General features: G+C 41.2%; 2 protein-coding genes across 3 annotated transcripts in view; one reads left to right on the forward strand and one right to left on the reverse strand.

Annotated features, from left to right (window-relative positions):
• The window catches only part of Spta1 (spectrin alpha, erythrocytic 1), a 64493-nt gene extending 52441 nt beyond the window's left edge, over window positions 1-12052 (forward strand). For both annotated transcript variants that reach the window (XM_004671090.2, XM_004671089.2), the window contains exons 43-52: window positions 949-1158; window positions 2699-2995; window positions 3683-3795; window positions 6393-6410; window positions 7232-7283; window positions 8907-9094; window positions 10006-10059; window positions 10449-10595; window positions 11252-11396; window positions 11900-12052. In XM_004671090.2, the coding sequence (XP_004671147.2) occupies window positions 949-1158; window positions 2699-2995; window positions 3683-3795; window positions 6393-6410; window positions 7232-7283; window positions 8907-9094; window positions 10006-10059; window positions 10449-10595; window positions 11252-11396; window positions 11900-12025 (1350 nt within the window). In that variant the 3' untranslated portion in view covers window positions 12026-12052. The remainder of the gene's footprint in view (window positions 1-948; window positions 1159-2698; window positions 2996-3682; window positions 3796-6392; window positions 6411-7231; window positions 7284-8906; window positions 9095-10005; window positions 10060-10448; window positions 10596-11251; window positions 11397-11899) is intronic.
• A 6217-nt stretch (window positions 12053-18269) lies between these two features.
• On the reverse strand, window positions 18270-19211 carry LOC101601395 (olfactory receptor 10Z1). The gene has a single exon (XM_004671088.2). The coding sequence runs from the start codon at window positions 19209-19211 to the stop codon at window positions 18270-18272; it is 942 nt and encodes a 313-aa protein (XP_004671145.1).
• Window positions 19212-20868: the final 1657 nt, after the last annotated feature.

Consider the following 20868-nt stretch of genomic DNA (forward strand, 5'->3'; position numbering starts at 1 on the left):
GGCTTCAACTAAAGTCCTTCAGCTGAGGCTTCCAGTCAGCACTATATCACTACCAGAAGTCCCACTTAGAATCTCAGCATTGTTTCTGCTTGACTAGTAGGACTTGTGTCCCTTACTGTTTAGGAATCTAAAATACATGAAATGAAAGACAGCAGAATGTGAAACATCTCCTCAGTTCTCTTTCTATGGCCCTTTCCCATGCTGGCTGCCCCAATTCCAGACTGGAAGTGTTTATACCTTTAACCACTTGCAGTTGTCAAAAGCTCTAAGTGGTTTTTTCCTCATAACTGTCTTACCTTGTTCAGTTCATACGCAGAAGGGAAATGTGGAGAGAACATTATTCCTCCTCCAGAGATATTTTATTTTCTCTGGAATTTTGGGTTCTTCTGCTGTAAGTACTTGAGTTGCATTCTGATTGGGTTCAAACAGTAGATTTTTTGTTGTTGTTTTTTTGGTACTTTTGATCCAGCTGTGAAAGTTATTTTTAAAGGGATAATGGCTCTAGTACAAGTCACTCTGTAAAAATCAAAGAGGGATTCTGGAATGTTTTGACTTTGATATTAATGTTTCTGCATGAAGTTAATTTGTATAATTGGTACTTATAGGAAATCTTTTGTTACTGTGTGTACTTCCGAGGCTTCCAATAAAGTAGTGCTGATCACATCAGAGTATATAGTACATGATAGAAGTTAGTCCTACAAAGTATGTGAGCATTAATTTTACATCTCCATATAATCCATCACATATGCATGCACTTAGTACATAACCATAATTCCAAGTTCAAATGTTTACTGGACTCCCTAATTTATATTTTCTTTTCCTTAGTCATAATCCTAACAATCTTCTCTAACTTTCATCTTGCCCATGATAAAATTGTAGTATACACAGGGGCACATAGTCCCTGAAAGGCTATACTGCTCCTATTCTTAGATTCTCTACTGACCTCAGGACACACTGGATTCCAGTCTTCAGAGCTTCCAGCAAGAGCGGCTTTCTGAGATCACTGACCTGAAGGACCAGCTGGTGGCTGCTGAGCATAGCCAGTCCAAAGCCATTGAAGAGCGTCACGCAGCCCTGCTAAGGCGCTGGGAGCAGCTGCTAGAAGCCTCTGCAGCTCACAGGCAGAAACTTCTAGAAAAGCAGCTACCTCTACAGGAGGTGAGAGACAAAAAAAAAAGAAAAATAAGGAAAAGTAATGAGGCATGATGGGGGCCTTTACTACAGATATTAGCATGGAGTTCAGACTAGTTACTGAAAGCCATATTTGGAAATTTTTACATATATTTAGGACATAGAAAAGGATCAAGAAAATATGCTGATTGGGCAAAGAGGCTTTTTTTTTTAGTTTGATAAGAAGTTGTTTTAATGGACCAAGTAAGCAACTTTAAACTGAGTTAAAATGAAAACCAGACACACAGAGAGGGAGAAGTGGGTGGGACAAGAATATGGACTGATGTTGAGTTGGAATTTGTACAGAAATCAAAGCCATATTGGCCTAGAAAGGTTAAGCTTCTTTTTATTCTCCATTTGTACAAGGGTAACGTACAGTATTAAATATGTAAGGTCTTATCTAAGTGGGTTTGGTTATAGAAACTAATAAAGCATCTTATAAATAAGTAAAAGGAATATAGACTGTTTTATACACAACAGAAGTTAAACTAGTTAAGGAGGCTGGTCATTTGGATGGCTGTTTGGATGCTGGACAATAGTGTAGGAGCTAGATGGCTGGATTCATGTATCACACGGAGGCCACTGTGTAGAAAATAGATTTAAGCAGTGCATTGTAAGTTTTGGTTAGGTGTATGATTATACTACAGTGAGGTTCAGAAAGAAGAAAGGAAAATGACTTATTGTCATCAAAGACATGTGGTGATGTGGATCTGCAGAAGCAGGAGGAGAAGAAGCAAGGAGGGAACAGACTGTCCTGCTTTGACTATTCTGGCATTTTCCATGCATTCATTCAGCACTCATTTGCATATGCATACTATGTGCCAGCAGATAGTTTATTTTATTAATTTATTCGCAAAGAGAAAGAGACAGAGAAAAGAGGGAGAATGAATATGGATATGCCAATGCCTCTGGCTGCTTCTCCAGAGTTTAGAATAAGAGAGAATATCATTGAAAACGACCCTTGCCAGTCTGGAGGTGAAAGAACTTTGGAAGTCATTTTCATTTAAAAATGATGGAAGACTTAACTAATTGCACACAATGAGAAGATGCTAAAGGGCTAGAGTGGTGGCTTAGTGGTTAAGGTACTTGCATGCAAAGCCAGAGGACTCAGGTTTGATTCCTCAGTGCCCACATAAAGCCACATGCACAAGGTGACACATGCATCTGGAGTTCGTTTGCAGTGGCTAGACACCCTAGGGAGCCCATTCTCTCTGTGTGTCTGCCTCTCCTTTCTCTCTCCCTCTCTCTCTCTCTCTCTTTCTCTCTCTCTCTCTCTCTCTCTCTCTCTCTCAATCTCTCTCTCTATCACATAAATAAAAGTTTTTAAAACATTAAAAAAATTATTAAAAATGAAGAAGATGCTAAGTCCAGGTTGGCTCCACTAGCTCACATGTTCAGTCATCTAAGCACGTGGTACATGTTGATTCGGTTCTGCCTTTTTGTAAAAGATGCTGTTTTTATCCTCAACATTTTCTTCTGGTGAAGGGCTTTACTGGGAGAGATAGAGATGTCCATTTCCCCTGTGCAGGCTGAGGAGCTTTTCATGGAATTTGCACACAAGGCCTCAGCTTTCAACAACTGGTGTGAGAATGCTGAAGAAGACCTGTCAGAGCCGGTGCACTGTGTCTCCCTGAACGAGATCCGGCAGCTGCAGAAGGACCACGAGGCTTTCTTAGCCTCCCTGGCTGGAGCTCAAGAAAACTTCAACCATTTGCTCGAGTTGGATCAGCAAATTAAAGCCTTAGGTGTGCCTTCCAGTCCTTACACCTGGTTGACAGTGGAGGTACTAGAAAGAATCTGGAAGCACCTGCCTGACATCATCAAGGTAACTTGAGACACATCTGAGATAGCTTCTGTCCATGGGAAGCCTGATCACTGAATCTATAGTCAAACTTGGGGACTTCTCAGAAAGAAAGGGGAAAAGTAAGTTTATCAGAACAGCAATCATGAATTAGGACTATCCAAGGAAAAACTGAAAGTCTGTATTCCTGTGTCCCAGCATGTGCACCTTACTGCCTATGGTTTGAATAGTCTCCTAGTTCTGAGAAAGTATGGGATGATTGTGATAGATAGACGAATAAATGATAGAGATCTAGAAATAAGTAAGGGAGGGAGGGAAGGTAAGGATGTGGGAAGAAGGGAGAAAAGAAGAAAAAAGAGAGAAGGGGGAAATGAAGTGGGGAGGACGAGCATGAGCGCATGGCCGTGTGCCTTTGGAAGATGGTAGCTTTTCGACAGGGATGTCCAGCTGTACCTACAACGTTTTATTTTTGTTTTGTTTTGTTTTTTTTGGGGGGGGTGAGGTAGGGTTTTGCTCTAGCTCAAGCTGAGCTGGAATTTACTATGTAATCTCAAGGTGACCTCAAATTCACAGTGATCCTCCTACCTCTGCCTCCCAAGTTCTGGGATGAAAGGCGTGCGCCACCATGCCCGGCTACAAACTATTGTTTTATGGCAAAAAGACCTTCAATGTAAACTCGCTTTACTATTATTCTGTGGTTATGGGTTTTAGGAACGGGAGCAGGAGCTGCAAAAGGAAGAGGAAAGACAAGTCACGAACTTTGAAATGTGTCAAGAGTTTGAGCAGAATGCCAGTGCCTTCCTCCAGTGGATCCAGGAGACCAGGTGTGCTGTGTTTTCTCCAAACACAAGACTGCTGTGCCACCTGTGATGTTCACTATGGAGATGTATATGTGCCAGGGGAGAACTAGAGCATTTCCTACATCCTGTACTGTCCCAAATCACCACACTTTTTCCCTTTTTATTGAAAGCTTCCATATTACAGACAATAATAAATCATGATAATTACCTCCCCTCACCCACTTTCCCCTTCAAAAATCTACACTCCATCTTATCTCCTCCCTCTCCCCATAAGTCTCTATTTTATTTTGATGTCATCATCTCTTCTTCCCATTATGAGGGTCTTGTGAAGATAGTGCCAGGCACTGTGAGGTCATGGATATCAAGGCCAATTTCTCTCTGTAAATTGCATTGTAGCAGGCCTTCCTTTCCTTTGGCTCTTACATTCTCTCTACCATCTCTTCTGCAATGGACCCTGAGCCATGGAAGGTGTGATATAGATGTTTCAGTGTTGAACACTCCTCTGTCACATCTTTTCAGAACTATGGTGCCTTTTGGGTCATCCCAGTGGTCACTGCCATCTGAAAAGAGAAGCTTCTCTAACCAAATATGAGAGTATCATTAATATATGGGTATGAACATTAGGTAAAGTGCTTACAGATCAGTTTGGTGAGCATAATATTTGCATTTAACCAGACAAGAGTAGGCATTACACTCCTAATTCAAATGACCTTCTTCACCATAGGCTTTTCATTAGGTTTTCAGTACCAGGCATGTATTCCCTTCCATAGAGTGGGTCTCCAGTCCAATTAGAGAGCAGTTGGTTTCCCCCATAACAGAAATGCCACTATTGCACCTGTTGGCTCATTTGTTCTGGCTGGCCAAACTTGAGACTTGCCGTGTTCACTGTTTTCACCACTGATGGCTTCTGTCTCCAATAGGGCTGCATGCAGTGTGGCTTTTTCCATCTTTCTGTCAGCTGGTCTATTGGGTAAAGGTTTTCAGCTCAGCCCCAGGTTGATCTCTCAGTGACCTTGCAGCCCAAGCATATGGAGTCTTCATCAATAGGGTCTTATCCTCTCTTCCTGGTGGGAAACCAAGAGCCTTGGAAATAACCTGCAATGTTTTGGGGGCATCAGGGGTCTCCCTGGCCAACAACTCACTGGAAGGTATGCCATTCCTGGCACTGAAATTTTTCTACTAACAGTCTATGGCTTCTGGGTGTGCCATTATCTTAAAAAGTGGGTTATTGCATGGCTTATTCACAATATCCTTAATTTTTATTCACAATCCTCCCTCCATACTCCTTTTTATTCAATCTCTTCCCCTGACCTCACTTAGGCCATTCCACCCACAGTAATCTGTCTGTCCACTTACATATATACAGTACCATCCCCTTAAGTCCTCCCCTTTCCTCCCTCCCTTATAGCCCTTTTCTAGCTTACTGACCTCTGCTACCACAAATCACCACATCTTTACCCTAATTTATATTTGGACTTTCCTGCTTTATGAATTAATTCTTGAAAAATAAAGAAATGGAAATTTTATTCTGATAGCCATTATGTAACTAATTCATTTTTTTCCCTTTAATACTCCCTCTTTTTCTCTTGTTATGTATAATTACACATCAAAATAACAGTCCTCTGTTTGCACGTTACAAAATGCTTCCATATCCATCACCTGACTTAACTGTCAGAGTGACCTTGAACAGTACAGAACAGATCTTATTACCTCTGATTTCAAATGGGGAACAGTGTTGTAGGTAAATTGTCTTACTCAAGGTCACATATGCATTTATTGGCACAACCGGAATAAGATTCTGCCACAAATATCTAATATGAAGCTACTAGGCTGCCTGACAACTAAAGCTCTAATGAGCGTGAGGTGGCACATTGCAGGCTCATTTCATTTATTAAACACAGAGGGCATGTGTAGCTAGCACTTGTTACCTCTCAGTAAATCACATAGAAAAGGAACCACATGAAAGTTGCTGTGTGTTAAAAGTAAATGGTCCTAGTCAGGCATGGTAGTACATGCCTTTAATTCCAGAACTCAGGAGAGAGGTAGGAGTATTGCTGTGAGTATTCAAGGCCACTCTGAGACTACATAGTGAATTCCAGATCAGCCTGGGCTAGAATGAGACCCTGCCTCAAAGACCAAAAAAAAAAAAAAAAAAAAAAATGTAAGTGGTCCAAGTTGTAAAGACTAGCTACTATTTGAGTCACTATTAATATATTTGTGAGGGTTAAAGTGGTGATTGGACAATGCAAAATATTATTTGTCTGTGTTCATTGGTGTGGATAAATGAGACAATGAGCAAGAATGAAATTTGGCAGAGATTGGATGAAAACCTTGTCCGTACCTGCTGCTGGTTTGGGGTATCTTACCCTGCAGTGTGTGCTCAAGGCTGAGCACATCTGCTGACCATGGCATCGTTGCTCTGAGCCTGGAGCCTCACAGGTGCTGCTTAGCTGCTCGTGGTCAGAGGCTTTAGGAAGCAGTATGTGGACAGATTCTTTTCTCATGAACCACAAAAGATGTAGACTATTTCATAAATCTGAGAAATAAGATCACTAATCTATTTTAACATATACTTTTTCCTATTTTCTTTCCTGATTCCTGCTCCGGTCCATCATGTCCAGGGCTTACTTTCTGGATGGGTCAGTATTTTACTTAATGTTTTTTTTTATGTATTTCTGCAATAATTAGTTAAGGATAGCTAAGTATTGAGACATCACTTTTCATCACAATCTGATAGTGCCTAAATAAAGAGGTGGCATAAGAAATAGAAACTCAGTATATTTCATCGCAGCCCTGTCTATGCTCTGGCAGGTAGAACCTCTCCTAAATTGCTTAGGTGTATAGAATCAGCCTTCTATATCCATGAGACATCTATGTACTCAATCAACTATAGACAAAATTTCCAGAAAACAATGTGAGCCAAGCATGGTGGTGCATACATTTAATCCCAGCACTCAGAAGGCAGAGGTAGGAGGATTGCTATGATTTTGTGGCCACCCTGACACTACATAGTGAGTTACAGGTCAGTCTGTGCTAGAGTGAGACCCTACCTCAAAAAACAAAGTCAAAAAAGGAAAAATAAATGTGTCTATAGTGAATATGCAGGTTTCTTTCTTATCACTTCTTTGTATTAAGCTTGAGCCTCCACTACGTGATCATCCACAGGGATCCCAAGGACCCCAAGGGATGACTGTGCTTACAACAAGGCATAGAAAGAATACATAGAAGCCTTCTAGACAGAGAAGAACTACGTCTTCCCTTACTTCCTGTACCATCAATCTAAAAGGACTGACGATACAGAAGGATTTGGCTGTAGAAGTATGGATTTATCAATGCTTAGATATCATGCAACTCTGGAGAAATAAAAGCAAATATGTAGAAAGGCTCTGAGTTTTTGAATTGGTATGTCTGTGTATTAACCTCTAGTATAATGAATAATTTTACTTTTGGTTTTTAATAGATCTTTGCTCAAAGAAACAGGGACTCTGGAATCCCAATTGGAAGCAAATAAGGTCAGTAAAGTTTGTATACTAGCTGAATATATTGTTAGAATCCTAAAAAGCACAAGAGAATCCACATAAAGGTCACCAGGTGGTGTTTTGAGATAAAGACGACCTTAAAGTTAATCCCAAACTATAGTTCCACACAATAATCAAATTGCATTCTAACCATGGACCATCACACTAGGCATGGGTCTCACCTTAGCTAAATCTCTGAGCGTCTTGCAGCTGCACAATGGAGTTAATATATGTGTTTAAATAGGTGCTAAAATGATGAAGGGAAAGAGCAGACATAAATGTTCCTAGTCTACAACCTGGAACATCACCAAAAATTTCCATTATTTGACATAGCCAAACAATAATATAACTCCATCTTGATCATCTGCCTATGAATGAATGAAGCAGTGAGCTATGACAGTGCTCCTTTATCTTGTTTTATGATTGTTTCCTTCCAGAGGGAAAAAAAAACAAAAGAATAACTAGCAATATTTGACTTTTCCCTCATAGAAGAGTAAAATATCAGGTAGAGCTTATCTACCTTACATCATCTAAGCTTTGTCACATCATCCTCACCATCATCAGTGCTAATTTGTCCTTCCACTCCTTTGTGAATACAATCCCTATGCCTTAAAGATTTATAGAATTGCATAAAATGTGTTTGTATGGGAAGAATGGTTCATACACATCTTCCCAGCTGGTATGGGAAGTCAAGTCAAGGATTAGACACACTGAGGAGGTCAGGTGTTCAGCTTGGGTTAATCATTGGAGCTGATGGTGCCTGAAAATCTATCTGTAATTTTATATATATAAATATAAATATATATATAAACATATATATATATATATATATATATATATATATATATATACACACACACACACACATATATGTATGTATGTATGTATGTATACACACACACACACACTTTACAGGGTCTTATATAAACTAGACTGGCCTAGAAATTTCTGTGTAATTGAAGGTGTCCCTGAACTGATCCTGAATTGTCTCCACTTCCCAAATGTCAGGATTTCAGGTATTTGCCACCTCACCTGATATATGGGTGGTTGATGTCCTACAGATAATGACAGGAGAGAAGTGGCTTCCTTAAGTTGTTCATTTTGTCATAGAGGGTAAAAAGACCACTACAAATAATTGAAAAAACAAAAAGCGATTTTCCAAGGAAACTGAAATTTATCAACTTATCTGGATTTGGATATGGTGGCCTGATGTGGTAGTTTGAATGTCCCCCAATAGACTTAGGTGTTTTCATGAAAAAGCTTGTCTTCAGCTGCCTAGCTGGAGGAGGTATCACTGGGGTTAGATCCTGGGGTCTAGCCCTAAGGAGTTAGTGGGAGAGGATCTCAATTCCAGCTTAAGTAGGCAGAGTGAGTTCTGCCTGGGTTCCCTGCTGTTTTTTGCTTTGTGGGGCTGGCTGGCTGCCCAGGGCTTTTGCTCTCTGTGTGGATGTGTAAAAAGGGGCTGGCTTCTTCCACCACTATGGAACTTCCCCTGGATCTGTAAACCTGAAATAAATAGCTTCCTCCTGTGAAGTATGCCTGGCTTGTAAGTCCGTCCCTGCAGCATGGAGGTGACCGCAACAGCTGACTTACTTCCTCTCTGATTTTCTTTTCCAGAGGAAACAGAAGGAGATCCAGGCAATGAAACGTCATCTGACCAAGATTGAGGACCTGGGGGACAACATGGAAGAGGCTCTGATCCTTGACATCAAGTACAGCACCATCGGACTGGCCCAGCAGTGGGATCAGCTCCACCAGCTAGGAATGCGGATGCAGCACAATCTGGAGCAGCAGATCCAGGCCAAGTGCGGAGGATTTAAATCCCAGGCAGGGAGGGGTCCAATGGTAGTAGATACTAAGAACTTAACTAAGGGCTAGAACTTAGGGTAGCTGATAAAAATAACTGCATCAGAGATGCCAGACTCACCCATAATGCTGCTATTACCTCTTTAACTGCCACACAGGTAGACTACTTGTGTGAACCAGAGTCGACTATGAAATAAGCGAGGTGCTCCTCCCTATGAGAGTATTCATAACCTTTCTGGGCACATGCCACCTCTGTCTGGTTCTCAAAGTCCTTCTAGCAACCTGCGAGATTATAGAAGAAAGCATTCCTCTTTATAAAATTTCCCTCAAGATATTATCTCAGATAGAAGATGTATTCAAAGTTTGAAGTATAAGAGCATAAAAGTGGAAATTAACTTCTCCTAGATAAATTAATCTTGGCATGGGATGTTTAGACCTCAATAATATTTGAGAATATTTTTATGTACATTAAGGGTTGGCAATTTTTTTCTGTAGATGGCCTTCTTATAAACAACTTAGTCTTGTTGAACCATCACTTTTTTTTGTTGTAGCTTTTCAATTCTCCTTAGGAGATGGGAAAATAGCCATAGATTATTCATAAGTGAATGAGCATGGCTCTGTCCATTAACACTTAATTTGTGGACATTGCAATCTGAATTTCATGTAATTTTCAGGTTTCAGACAATATTCTTATTTTAATTATTTTCAACTCTGTAAATGTAAATTCTTGGTTCACAGAGTGTGGAAACAGAAGGCAAGCTTGATTTGGTCCATGGAGTAGTTTGCCAACTTCTGAACTAAATGACCCAAGTAGTATATTGTCCATTAAAATTCCTCACAGAGCATGTCTATTGCTGTTTCTTGTTTTACTTCATGGTTTAATGCAGAGTTGTTGTTTTTGTCCTCTCAGGGATACCATAGGTGTGAGTGAGGAGACACTAAAGGAGTTTAGCACCACCTATAAGTGAGTATAATTTCATAGTTGCTTGGTCCCTTATTTTCTAGACCATTTTAAATAAGTGTACAAATGAATAATTTTTCCCTTTTTGTGGCTTTATGGGATCTTCAGTGAATATCTAAATATGTTAATTATCTTAAGTCTTGGGTTTTAGGGTAATGTCTGTGAAATTACTAGGCTTACAAAGCCAAATTCCTTTCTTGCTCACTGCCTTATGTGATTTTTCTAACCATTAGGTTTAAAAACAAAGTATAGCTATACAGACAACTCTCTGCTCAGTTCCCTGATGACTTGTGACATACTGATGATAAAGCTCTGGCTGGTGTAGCTAGACCTGACTTTTCTATTCCAACCTGGTTGTCACTTGAGCTTCATAAAATATTTCTATTCTTTAGACATTTTGATGAGAATTTGACAGGGCGCTTGACTCACAAGGAGTTCCAGTCATGCCTGAGGGGACTCAATTATGGCTTGTCCATGGCGGAGGAAGAAGAGCCTGAACCCAGGTTTCAGAAGTTCCTGGATGCTGTGGATCCAGGGAGGTAAGAGTGGGGCCAAAGATCAGGCCCAATCAGGCACTGGAGACACAGGACCCAAGAGAAAAATGGTCGATGAAATTAGCTCATTTGAAAATGGAGAGGTACAGACAATTGTAAATGAATTTGATTCTTTTGAGATTATCTCAGAAGTCAATGACGCTAGTTCTAACTTGAGCCCAAGATCTTCAATGTCTTCATTTCATGTTTCATGTTTAATCTATGGATTTCAGCTGTTTCAGAGGGTAGGACTTGAGAGAAGAATCCTCTCATATATATGAGATCAAAAGGTCATATGTATTTCTTGGGCCATATCTGAGGGAAGTTCTATGTGCTTATGGTGGGTGGTAGTGCTATACAATCTCAAGTTACTGTAAGCAGTTGGCTCTTTCTACTTCTAAAGATAAAGGATGACCAGGGTTTATTTAGATACCTGGACACTGGTGTTGATGGCAAATTCCAAAACTGTGAAGAGTTTGCATGCTGTGTGTAGTTTGGGAAACTAATAACTTGTTTTTAAGAGGGTGAGGAGGGTCAGATCATGAGCAGCACCGCAGAGCAGCATGAAGAAGTTGGCATGCCTCTGAGGTACCCCACAGCTTGGGGAGGAGACCACCTCCTCCATCTTGGGACGGCAAGCTCCTGCTCCATTTCTCCCACAGGAAGGGATATGTCTCCCTGGAGGACTACACATCATTCCTGATTGACAAGGAGTCAGAGAACATCAAGACCAAAGACGATATAGAGAGTGGCTTCCAGGCTCTGGCCGAGGGCAAGGCCTACATTACCAAAGAGGACATGAAGCAGGTCAGATTCCACTGGTTTCAGCCACTGTGCGGTTCTCACAAGATGGGTTTGGGTCACTTTGGTCTTACTCACCTACTTCAAAACTTCCACCCACATTCTCTCTGCGCTTCCTCAGACTTTTGCTTTCACAAGATGCCGTCTGTTTTGGTCAATTCATTTTGTCTTAATCCACCTCAAAAACCTATAGTGGCTCGCATTGACTCTCAGAGTCACCCAAAACCTGTGTTTTAGGCTGTTTTGTCATTACCACAGAATATACCAAATTTATATCATGGGAAATGTGAATATTCAAAGTGAATGAACAAAAAGCTAGGCTGAAAATTCAAATTGTTCTTATTGTTTAGAAGATACAAATTTATGAGGAAATGGTATTGATAGGAAATAGGCTTGCTTTTCCTCCCAAAAGCTCTGCACCTCCTACCTTTAGGACATAATGGAGGCCCCAAGGCAACAGCTGTGCTTGAATCACTGTAATGTTGTATTTCTCTCTTTATCTGCTCTAGGCTCTGACCCCAGAACAAGTGTCATTCTGTACCATACACATGCAGCAGTATGTGGATCCACGGGGTCGAAGCCAACCTGCAGGCTATGACTATGTTGGCTTCACCAATTCATTCTTTGGAAACTAAGAAGTTGATGGTTTGGGATCATAGAAATCTCAGTGTGATGGAATATACTGGCAGAGAGGCAGTATGGAGAATGAAAGGTGTGTGTGTGTGTGTGTGTGTGTGTGTGTGTGTGTGTGTGTGTTACATTTATTGCAGGATTTAAAAATATATATCAAGCATGGGGGTGTGTTGAAGATGGAGGTCAGGGATATACATTTATATGGATGTAATTAGTAACTACTGAGGGTGACAAGGTTTTTATTTTTGTGTGTTCTGAATACCTTTTTACATGTAAAATGTATTACATTGTTGCATTCTGATTATAGAAAATATTTCTTCTTAAAAGGGAAAAATTATCTAAAATAAATTTCTGTGTTTCTGTGGACCATGTTATTATATAAATAGGAACAGCTGGGCTAGAGACATGGCTTAGCAGTTAAGGCATTTGGCTGCAAAGCCAAAGGGCACAGGTTCAACTCCTTGGGATCCATGTAAGCCAGAATCACAAGAAGGGGTGGTGGTGCACATGTGTCTGGAGTTTGTTTGCAGTGGCTGGAGGCCCTGACATGCCCATTCTCTCTCTGCCTCTTTCTCTCTCCTCTCTCTCTCACTCTCAAATAAATAAATGAAAAAATAAAAAAATATTTTTAAATAGGAACAGCTAATTATGCTATAAATAAGTGCCTGATAAAGTAGATAAATAAATATAAAGTGATTTACAATTTATTTTTAGCCTTAAAAATTTTAAATTATTACACTTGATAACGATGATTTTTTTTTATTCTGGGTAATCTCAATATTTTTTTCCACAAAGCAGAACCAAACAGAGATAAGAATAATACTCATTTTTTCTTGTCCCTTTTCATACTTCATCATTATAATAGATGTTATTACTCTCAGAAACACACAATTACAGAACCTCAGAATGCTTTGTCCTCTTAAGGTCCTCTTACATTTAATATGATACAAATGATGTTTGTGTTCATTTACTTGCATATTTTTTTAGAATAAGCCAGTAAAATTGTTTACAAATTTCCAAAATAGAGGTAAAACTTGAATAGAATGCTCTGTCTCTGAGAATGTTCAATACAGGTTTGGTATGAATAGTGGACCCTCATATGCTAATATTCACAACTGCCTTATAGAAGGTGGGGGTACAATTTGCTGGTGAGAATTCTTAAGTCATGTATTTTCTCATGTTAGACTGCAAATATCCAGCACAAACGCACACTCCTATCTATGAATGCCACTCCTTAATCAAATTTTCAACTACTTCACCTGAGTAAACATTATTTCTCAATAGTCCCAGGGAAAATTCTATCACAAGAACAATTTTTTAAAAAATAATTATAAATATAAAAGATATTTGCAAGTCACATACAAGTATTTTAATAACACTTAGTTGAGCAATCAAAAATAATGGCATCTAACAATCAAAAAGTATTCTTAAAATGAATGTTAAAAATATCTAAATTCATTATAAGGAACAATTAAAAAATATTTTATTGAGAAATAGTAGATATTGGAGAGATACAGGGAGAGAAAGAGTGACATTGGGTGCTTCAGGGCCTCTAGCCTCTATAAACAAACTCCAGATGCATGGGCCACCTTATTCATCTGGCTTATGTGGGTACCAGGAAATTGAACCCAGGTCATTAGGTTTTACAGGCAAGGATCTTAACTACTGAGCCATAGCTCCAACCCCCAAAATTTTTATTGTTGTAAAAAGGTAGTCTAGTGTGCCATCAAAAGTCAGTGTCACTTAATATACTTACCAAGTGTGGGAAGTATAAACTTTAGTCTCTAAAGCTGTGTGTTCTGAAAAGAACCAGAGGCAAAGGGAAAAAGCCTCCATCCTCCAACACTGCAAAGAACTTTAAAGGCCAGAATTGTGTTACTAGGCATGCGATGAGTGTAAAAGTGTTCTTTAAAGCTAAAGTTAATTATCACTGCTTACAGAGACTGAGAAATATAAAGTTTTAAAAATACAGGTCTGAAAATATGGCTTAGTGGTTAAGTGCTTGCCTGTGAAGCCTAAGGATCTGGCTCAAGGCTCAATTCCACAAGACCCACGTTAGCCAGAAGCACAAGGTGGTGTATATGTCTAGAGTATGTTTGCAGTAGCTAAAGGCCCTGGCATGCCCATTCTCTTTCTCTCTCTCTCTTTCTATCTGCCTCTTTCTCTCTGTGTCTGTTGCTCTCAAATAAATAAAGTAAACAAAAAAATTTTAAAAATATTAAAAATACATGTACAAATAAAAAACAACGAAAATGCCATAAGAATATGAAATTGTCAAGCTGTAAACAATGTCATCTAAAATAAAATTCTGACTCACTATACTGAAGCAAAAATACACTATGTAATCAGCATGTATAATTTGAGAACCATGAATATTCAGGAATAAAACCATGGCAATTACAACTTGTATGAAGTAGCCTTCTTGATCTCAGAGATTCTTATCCTAATGAATATTCATATCTTCTTAACCTTCATCCACTTCCCGTAAACTAGAATCCTGGTCTTACCTTCGCTGTCTTCTTTATAACTACAGAGCCACCAGTGCCCTGGAGCCCCAAGACCCAGCTCTGCGGCTGTATCCTTGAGTTTTATTCTTTCCTAATGCTTAGTTGGCTTTACACAATTATTTCAGCCCTAATAAAAATCACTCCATGTCAGTTGTTTGAACCTCTTTGACATCTAACCAATTTTCCAATAGACCATCCTCTCAGGTCTGTGTGATCAAATCCATCTTCTGATCTTCTCAAGTCAGACACAGTGCCAGGTGCTAGCATTTCCCATTCCTTTGACTACATATTTCATGAGACAAAAGGTTCTAAACATTGCGGGCTCTACTTGCCACCAAAGTCAATGTGCAAAGATATGGTAGCCCAAGTTGATGGTCCAAATAACATTACTATGTGGTTTTGTTTTTGTTTTTGTTTTTGTTTTTGTGTTTGTAGTATATAACAGGCTTTCTTCTGAAGACTTTATAATAATGTCACCAAAAAGCTATCTCAGCCTCTTAGCACTCCATTTTACAATGGAGACAATGGAGGCACAAAATCCCAAGAGATTTGCTCTTAATTACACATAAAAAGGGACTATGGCTAAAACTCAGTCTGGAGCCAGGTATGATGGCACACACCCTTAGACTTAGAACTCCAGAGGCTGAGGTAAGATGATCACGGTGAGTTCAAGACTAACCTGGGGTTACAGAGTGAATTCAAGATCAGCCCAGGATTAAGAGATCCTGTCTCAAAAACATAAAAAAGAAAAAGAAAGTCAGTCTGATCCAGACTCTTCTTCACAAGACCATGAATGGGACATGTGCACTTATGCTCACACCAGAGGCATCTGCTTTGTCCTCTCTCTCTCTCCCTCTCCCTGTCCCTCTCCCTCTCTCTGTAAAGTTGGCCCTTTTAAGGCACATGTACAAATACCTAACAAAGGGATTTGAGTCTTTCCCATCTTACCCGGACTCTTTATACCGTATCACTAACTCACCAGCTTCTCCAGAATATTCTCATCTGTAAGCTGTTGGTCCTCCCAGACTTAATTTCCATCAAATCTAAGTAAAATATGTTTTTCTTCACTGAAAGTATGAATAAATACAGGTCGCTATCAGAAAAGAATCAGCTCTGCTCAAGTTCATTTCTCTGGTCATTCCTCACTTTGAGCTCTTTGGTAAGTCCTCTGAATGTGGAACCTACTCTTGTAAAATCTGCACTGGTTGTCATTTCCTTCTATTTCCCAGTGTTGCTGTCCAGCATGATGATGGGATTCTTCCTGGTGCCTCTGCCCCTAGGTTTTCTGCTGCCATACACCCTCCTCCTTGCTGGAGGGTTCGTCCTCTTAAATCACTTCACAGATGCCTCTTCACGCTCTGCTCAAACCTTTACTTTACTCTGATTCCTACTTGCCAAAAGGATTGTGCCTCGAGTATTCAACCGTTGGCCAGTTCCAACAACAATAACCACACACACACACAAAAAAAAACTCTCTCCCCAAGGGACTGGGGAGATGGCTCAGTCAGTAAAATGCTTGCCACCCAAGCATGTGGACCTGAGTTCAATCCCCAGCACCCACTAAAAGGCTTGATATGGTGATACTCACCTATAATGACAGCACAGATAGAAAATGGAAGCAGGAGGGTCTACAGAGCTTGCTGCTAGATTATCTAGTGTAATCAGTGAGTTCTGGATTCAATGGGAGATCCTGTCTCACAAAAATAAGGAAGAGAGAAATTAATAAAGACATCTGACATCAACCTTGATCTTCACATTCATGTGCACACACATGCTCGCCTACCACATGAATGCCAATGCACATGTGAACATACATACCTATGTGCAAATACACTGTTCATGCATAAACACACAAAGAAAATCTTTACCCAAGAAAATCTCTCATCATTTATAAAACATTTGTAGTCCCTTTGGACAACTCACCACAGTTTGTAGCATAATTGTATTGTCTTGCCTTCTAATTATTTTTTATGTTTTCTTTGACAAATGCCCTGGCCAGTGACATCAAGATCCCATCCATTTTTGAGGAATAAGATGAAATACTATCTTAGTCACAAAGCCATTATAGAACCACACTATAGAGTAACTTTTCTTCAAACTGAAAGCCAGAATCATTTTCTATAACACATTGATAGTAGGAGGGCATTTATTTGATGTGCATAATTACCCAAGTATTTTGCTAATTTCTTTGTGTATTTTATTGAATTTCTTATATACATGATATAGTTTCCATGCCAACACAAAATTATGATGCTAGAACCATTTCACTGAAACTGAAAAGGGCTAAGAGGTTTCTCTGACATTATTCATTAGTTAGTTGGAGATCTTACATTCACACCCTTGCCAGACCAGTGTGAGAGTTAACTACACTTTGCCTTATCCCTCACAATTCCTGGAACACTGTTTAAAACATTGTAGATGGGGATGGAGCAGGCTGACCATATAGCTCTACAACAAATTCAGATGGATGATTCCTGGGTTCAGGAGCAAGGAGTCTAAGCAGAGAGAGCGTCTGCCTGCTCTGCCCTTGTCATGTTATCAGTCTCTGAATGCCAGGTCTTGGAGGACATTAGAGACCTAATACTCTATCTATGCAGTGATTTCAGAATTTACCACAGCACCCCTGGATCCTGGCATTCCTGATTTAAGTTCCCATACTTTGTTGAGCTTAGTTGGAAACTTGTGATGATCTTAATGAATTAAGAAAATTCTCCTGGGCTGTGAAACCTAACAGCCCAGGTTCGATTCCCTAGTACCCACAGAAGCCAGATGAACATGGTGGTGCATGTATGTGGAGTTCATTCGCAGTGGCTAGAAGCCCTGGCATGCCCATTCTCTCTGTTTTTCTAAATAAATAAATGATAAGTTTTAAATAAAAAGAAAACTCTCCTTAGGCTAGAAAGTTGAATCAGAAGTTGAATATGTTTGCTAACCAATCCAGACAGCCTGTTTGATTCCCCAGTACCCACATAAAACCAGATGCACAAAAATGGTTGGATTGCAGTGACAAGAGACCCTGAAGTACCCATATCCCCCTTCACTCACAAATAAATACATAAAATATTTTTTAGAAAACAACACTCTTCTTGCCAGGCATGATGGCTCATGCCTATGATACCAACTCTTACTTGAGGGGCTGAGGAGAAAAGATTACCATAAAGAGTTCAAGGACATCTGGGCATGGCAGCCCATGTCAACCCTTAGGAGGCTGAAATAGGAGGATCACTGTGAGTTCAAGGCCAACCTGGAGCTAAAGAGTGTGTTGCAAGTCAGCCTGGGCTAGAGTGAGACAAGTCTACCTCAAAAGGACCAAAATAAAAAAACAAAAAGTTCAAAGCCAGTCTGGGATTTCCAGGTTAGTCTGAGCTAGAGTGAGAGCCTGTATCAAAAATAAATTTAAAAAAAAAAAGAAAGAAATAAAAGGAAAGGGAAGGGTAAAAGAAGAAAAAAGAAAATTCTTAATATGCAAGAATTGGTAAGTAGCATGGCATCTGTGCGGCTAAGAACATTCATATCTGAGCTCACTATGAGTTGAGCACAGTGGAGAAAGCAAAAAAAAAAAAAAAAAAATCCTCCCTTTTCTCTCCACGCAGCCCGGGAGGAAGGGCAGAGGCTGGACGGTGCTGTCCCGGGGACCGTGGGTGGAGGAGCCCTCCCTGAGGTCTGGAGTGCATGGCCATGGACTGGGTCCGGTCTGTGAGCGGCCTTCCCAGAGGAGAGTGTCTCCTTGGACTAGCCTTCATCCTTTACCCAGCAAGTTCCCTCGGAAAGCATTTCTCAGAGCTGTCTGCACAGCCCGATTCCTTAAACTATAAACGATGGGGTTGAGAAGAGGGGTGGCCACGGTGTAGGTGACGGCAATAAGCTGGTCCCGCTCCAGAGAGTAGCTGGCTTTGGGCCTCAGGTACATGAAGGAAGCGCAGCCGTAGTGGATGGTGACCACCGTGAGGTGGGAGGCGCAAGTGGAGAACGCTCTCCTCCGACCCGCGGCCGAGGGCATCCTCAGGATCGCGAGCACGATGTAGACGTAGGAGACGGCGATGAAGAAGAAGGAGACCAGGAGCACCAGCAGGCTGAGGATGAGGATCCCCAGCTCGCTTAGTCTCGTATCCCCGCAGGCTAGGCTCAGCGCCGGGGGCGTGTCACAGAAGAAATGCTGAATTTCACAGGAGCCGCAGAACGGCAGGCGGAAGATCACCGCCGTCATTCCCAGTCCAAAGAGGTATCCGCTCACGAAGGAGGCACCGACCAGTTGGGCACAGAGCAGAGGATTCATGCGGCTGGCATAGTGCAGTGGGGCACAGATGGCCACATACCTGTCAAAGCCCATGACTGACAAGAGGAAGCAGTTGGTACAAGCCCAGGAGGCAGAGAAAAACATCTGGGCAGCACAGCCCACATAGGAGATAGCCTGGCCCCCCATAACCAGGCCAAAGAGCATCCTGGGGATGATGCCCAAAGTGTAACAGGTCTCGGAGAAGGACAAGAAGGAGAGGAAGAGATACATGGGGGTGTGCAGGTGGCTGTCCAGCCTGATGACCACGATGATGAAGACGTTGCTGGTGATGGTGACAAGGTAGAGAGAGAGGAACAACGCGAACAGCAGAAGCTGCAGCTCCCCAAAGCCCGAGAAGCCCAGGAAAACAAAGCCCTTCCAGCAGGTTAGGTTGGCCTGAGCCATTCTCGGTGACTCCCAGGGGCTCGGCTCCTTCACAAGACAGACGAGATGAGGTCTCTCTTCCTTGCGCCTGTTGTAACGTGAAAAGAAGGGTATGTTTTAGACTAGAGGCTGACCTCACAGGGCTATGTGTGACATGGGCCACAGGGATGTTCGAGCTAACTCTCACATGTGTGCATGCATACTTGGTGTATACAGGGAAAGAGGACAGATGATCAGCTCCCTCTCAGTTACACACACTTGCACCCAAGCTCATCTGTGACTATACACGTGGAAGCCCATACAAAGCATGCATCATTAATGCACACTTCACATATTCAAACTGTCCATTGCCCCTTTCTATTACTTACCATACACACACACACACACACACACACACCAACCATGCCTACACAACAATGGAAAATGAAGGTAGCACATGGTCATCCTTTTTTCACTGTTTTAGATTTTATTTGTTTATTTAAGAGAGAATGGAAGGCAGACAGACAGAAAGAGAATAGATGCGCCAGGGCCTCTAGACACTGCAAACAAACTCCAGACACATGTGCCACCTTGTACATCTATCTGGCTTTATGTGGGTACGGGGGAATTGAACTCAGATTCTTAGGTTTTGCAGGCAAGTACCTTAACCTCTGAGCCACCTCTCCAGCCCTCCTTTTTGACTTTATATATGAGAATGGACATTTAGGCTAGAGAGAGATCACTCAGTGGTTAAAGGTGCTGGCTTGCAAAGCCTGATAGCCTGGGTTCATTTACCTAGCTCTGCACATAAAGCCAGATCCACTAAGTGGCAATGTGTCTGGAGTTCATTTGCAGTGGCAGGAGTCCCTGGAGCACCCATATTCTTCCTCTCTCTCTCTCTCATCTGCCTTTCTCTCCATCTTCCAAATAAATAATGGGAAATATTTTTAAAGAAGAAAATACATTGATACACACCCACCCACACACACACACACACACACATTGCCTATTAATAAGAAGAGCAGAGATGGGAGGACTCATGAAGATTATTCTGCAGTTCAAGTAACAAAGACCAAAAGAAGTGAAGTTACTTTCTTGAAACCAAACTGAAACAAGGCTAGAGAACATGTGTGCTGAGTTCCAATTAAATGTTATTTCCCCCATACAATGATTACTCTCCTCAGGCACCTTACACTTAATACAACCACAGGTCAAGAAGCATCTTGCTCAACATTAATTATGGGTACACAAGTCCTCCCCCCAGCCTATTTTATCATTTCCAAATTCCCTGGGCTGAGTATAACAGGCTTCTTTTTCAGAATGAGTATACTGAACGCAGGACGAAGACAGGGATGTGAGGCAGGATGTGCATCAGGCGTCCCTTAACCCAAAGTTCATCCATCACTCTGCTGCTGTATCCCACACCCCAAAATTTGCTATGGGCCAAAGCATGGCTGACATTAGGAGGTGGAGAGGGGATTCTCCTCTCACCTGAAGTGATCAGTTCCTGTCTATCTGCAGCCATGACCTAGGCCACCTCTTGGCAGGCTATTCTTCAAGGGCAGCTCTTGAAGTCCATCTCAGAAATTTCACTTCTGAGCAGTGCCATCTCCAAATGGCTCCAGGACACCTCCTCCCTTACTTTTAGCCCCAGGTGGTGAATCATATCTGCTCACATCCAAACAGCTTCTCTCTCAGG

Source organism: Jaculus jaculus, chromosome 1, assembly GCF_020740685.1.
Source record: "Jaculus jaculus isolate mJacJac1 chromosome 1, mJacJac1.mat.Y.cur, whole genome shotgun sequence".
Lineage (NCBI taxonomy): Eukaryota > Metazoa > Chordata > Mammalia > Rodentia > Dipodidae > Jaculus > Jaculus jaculus.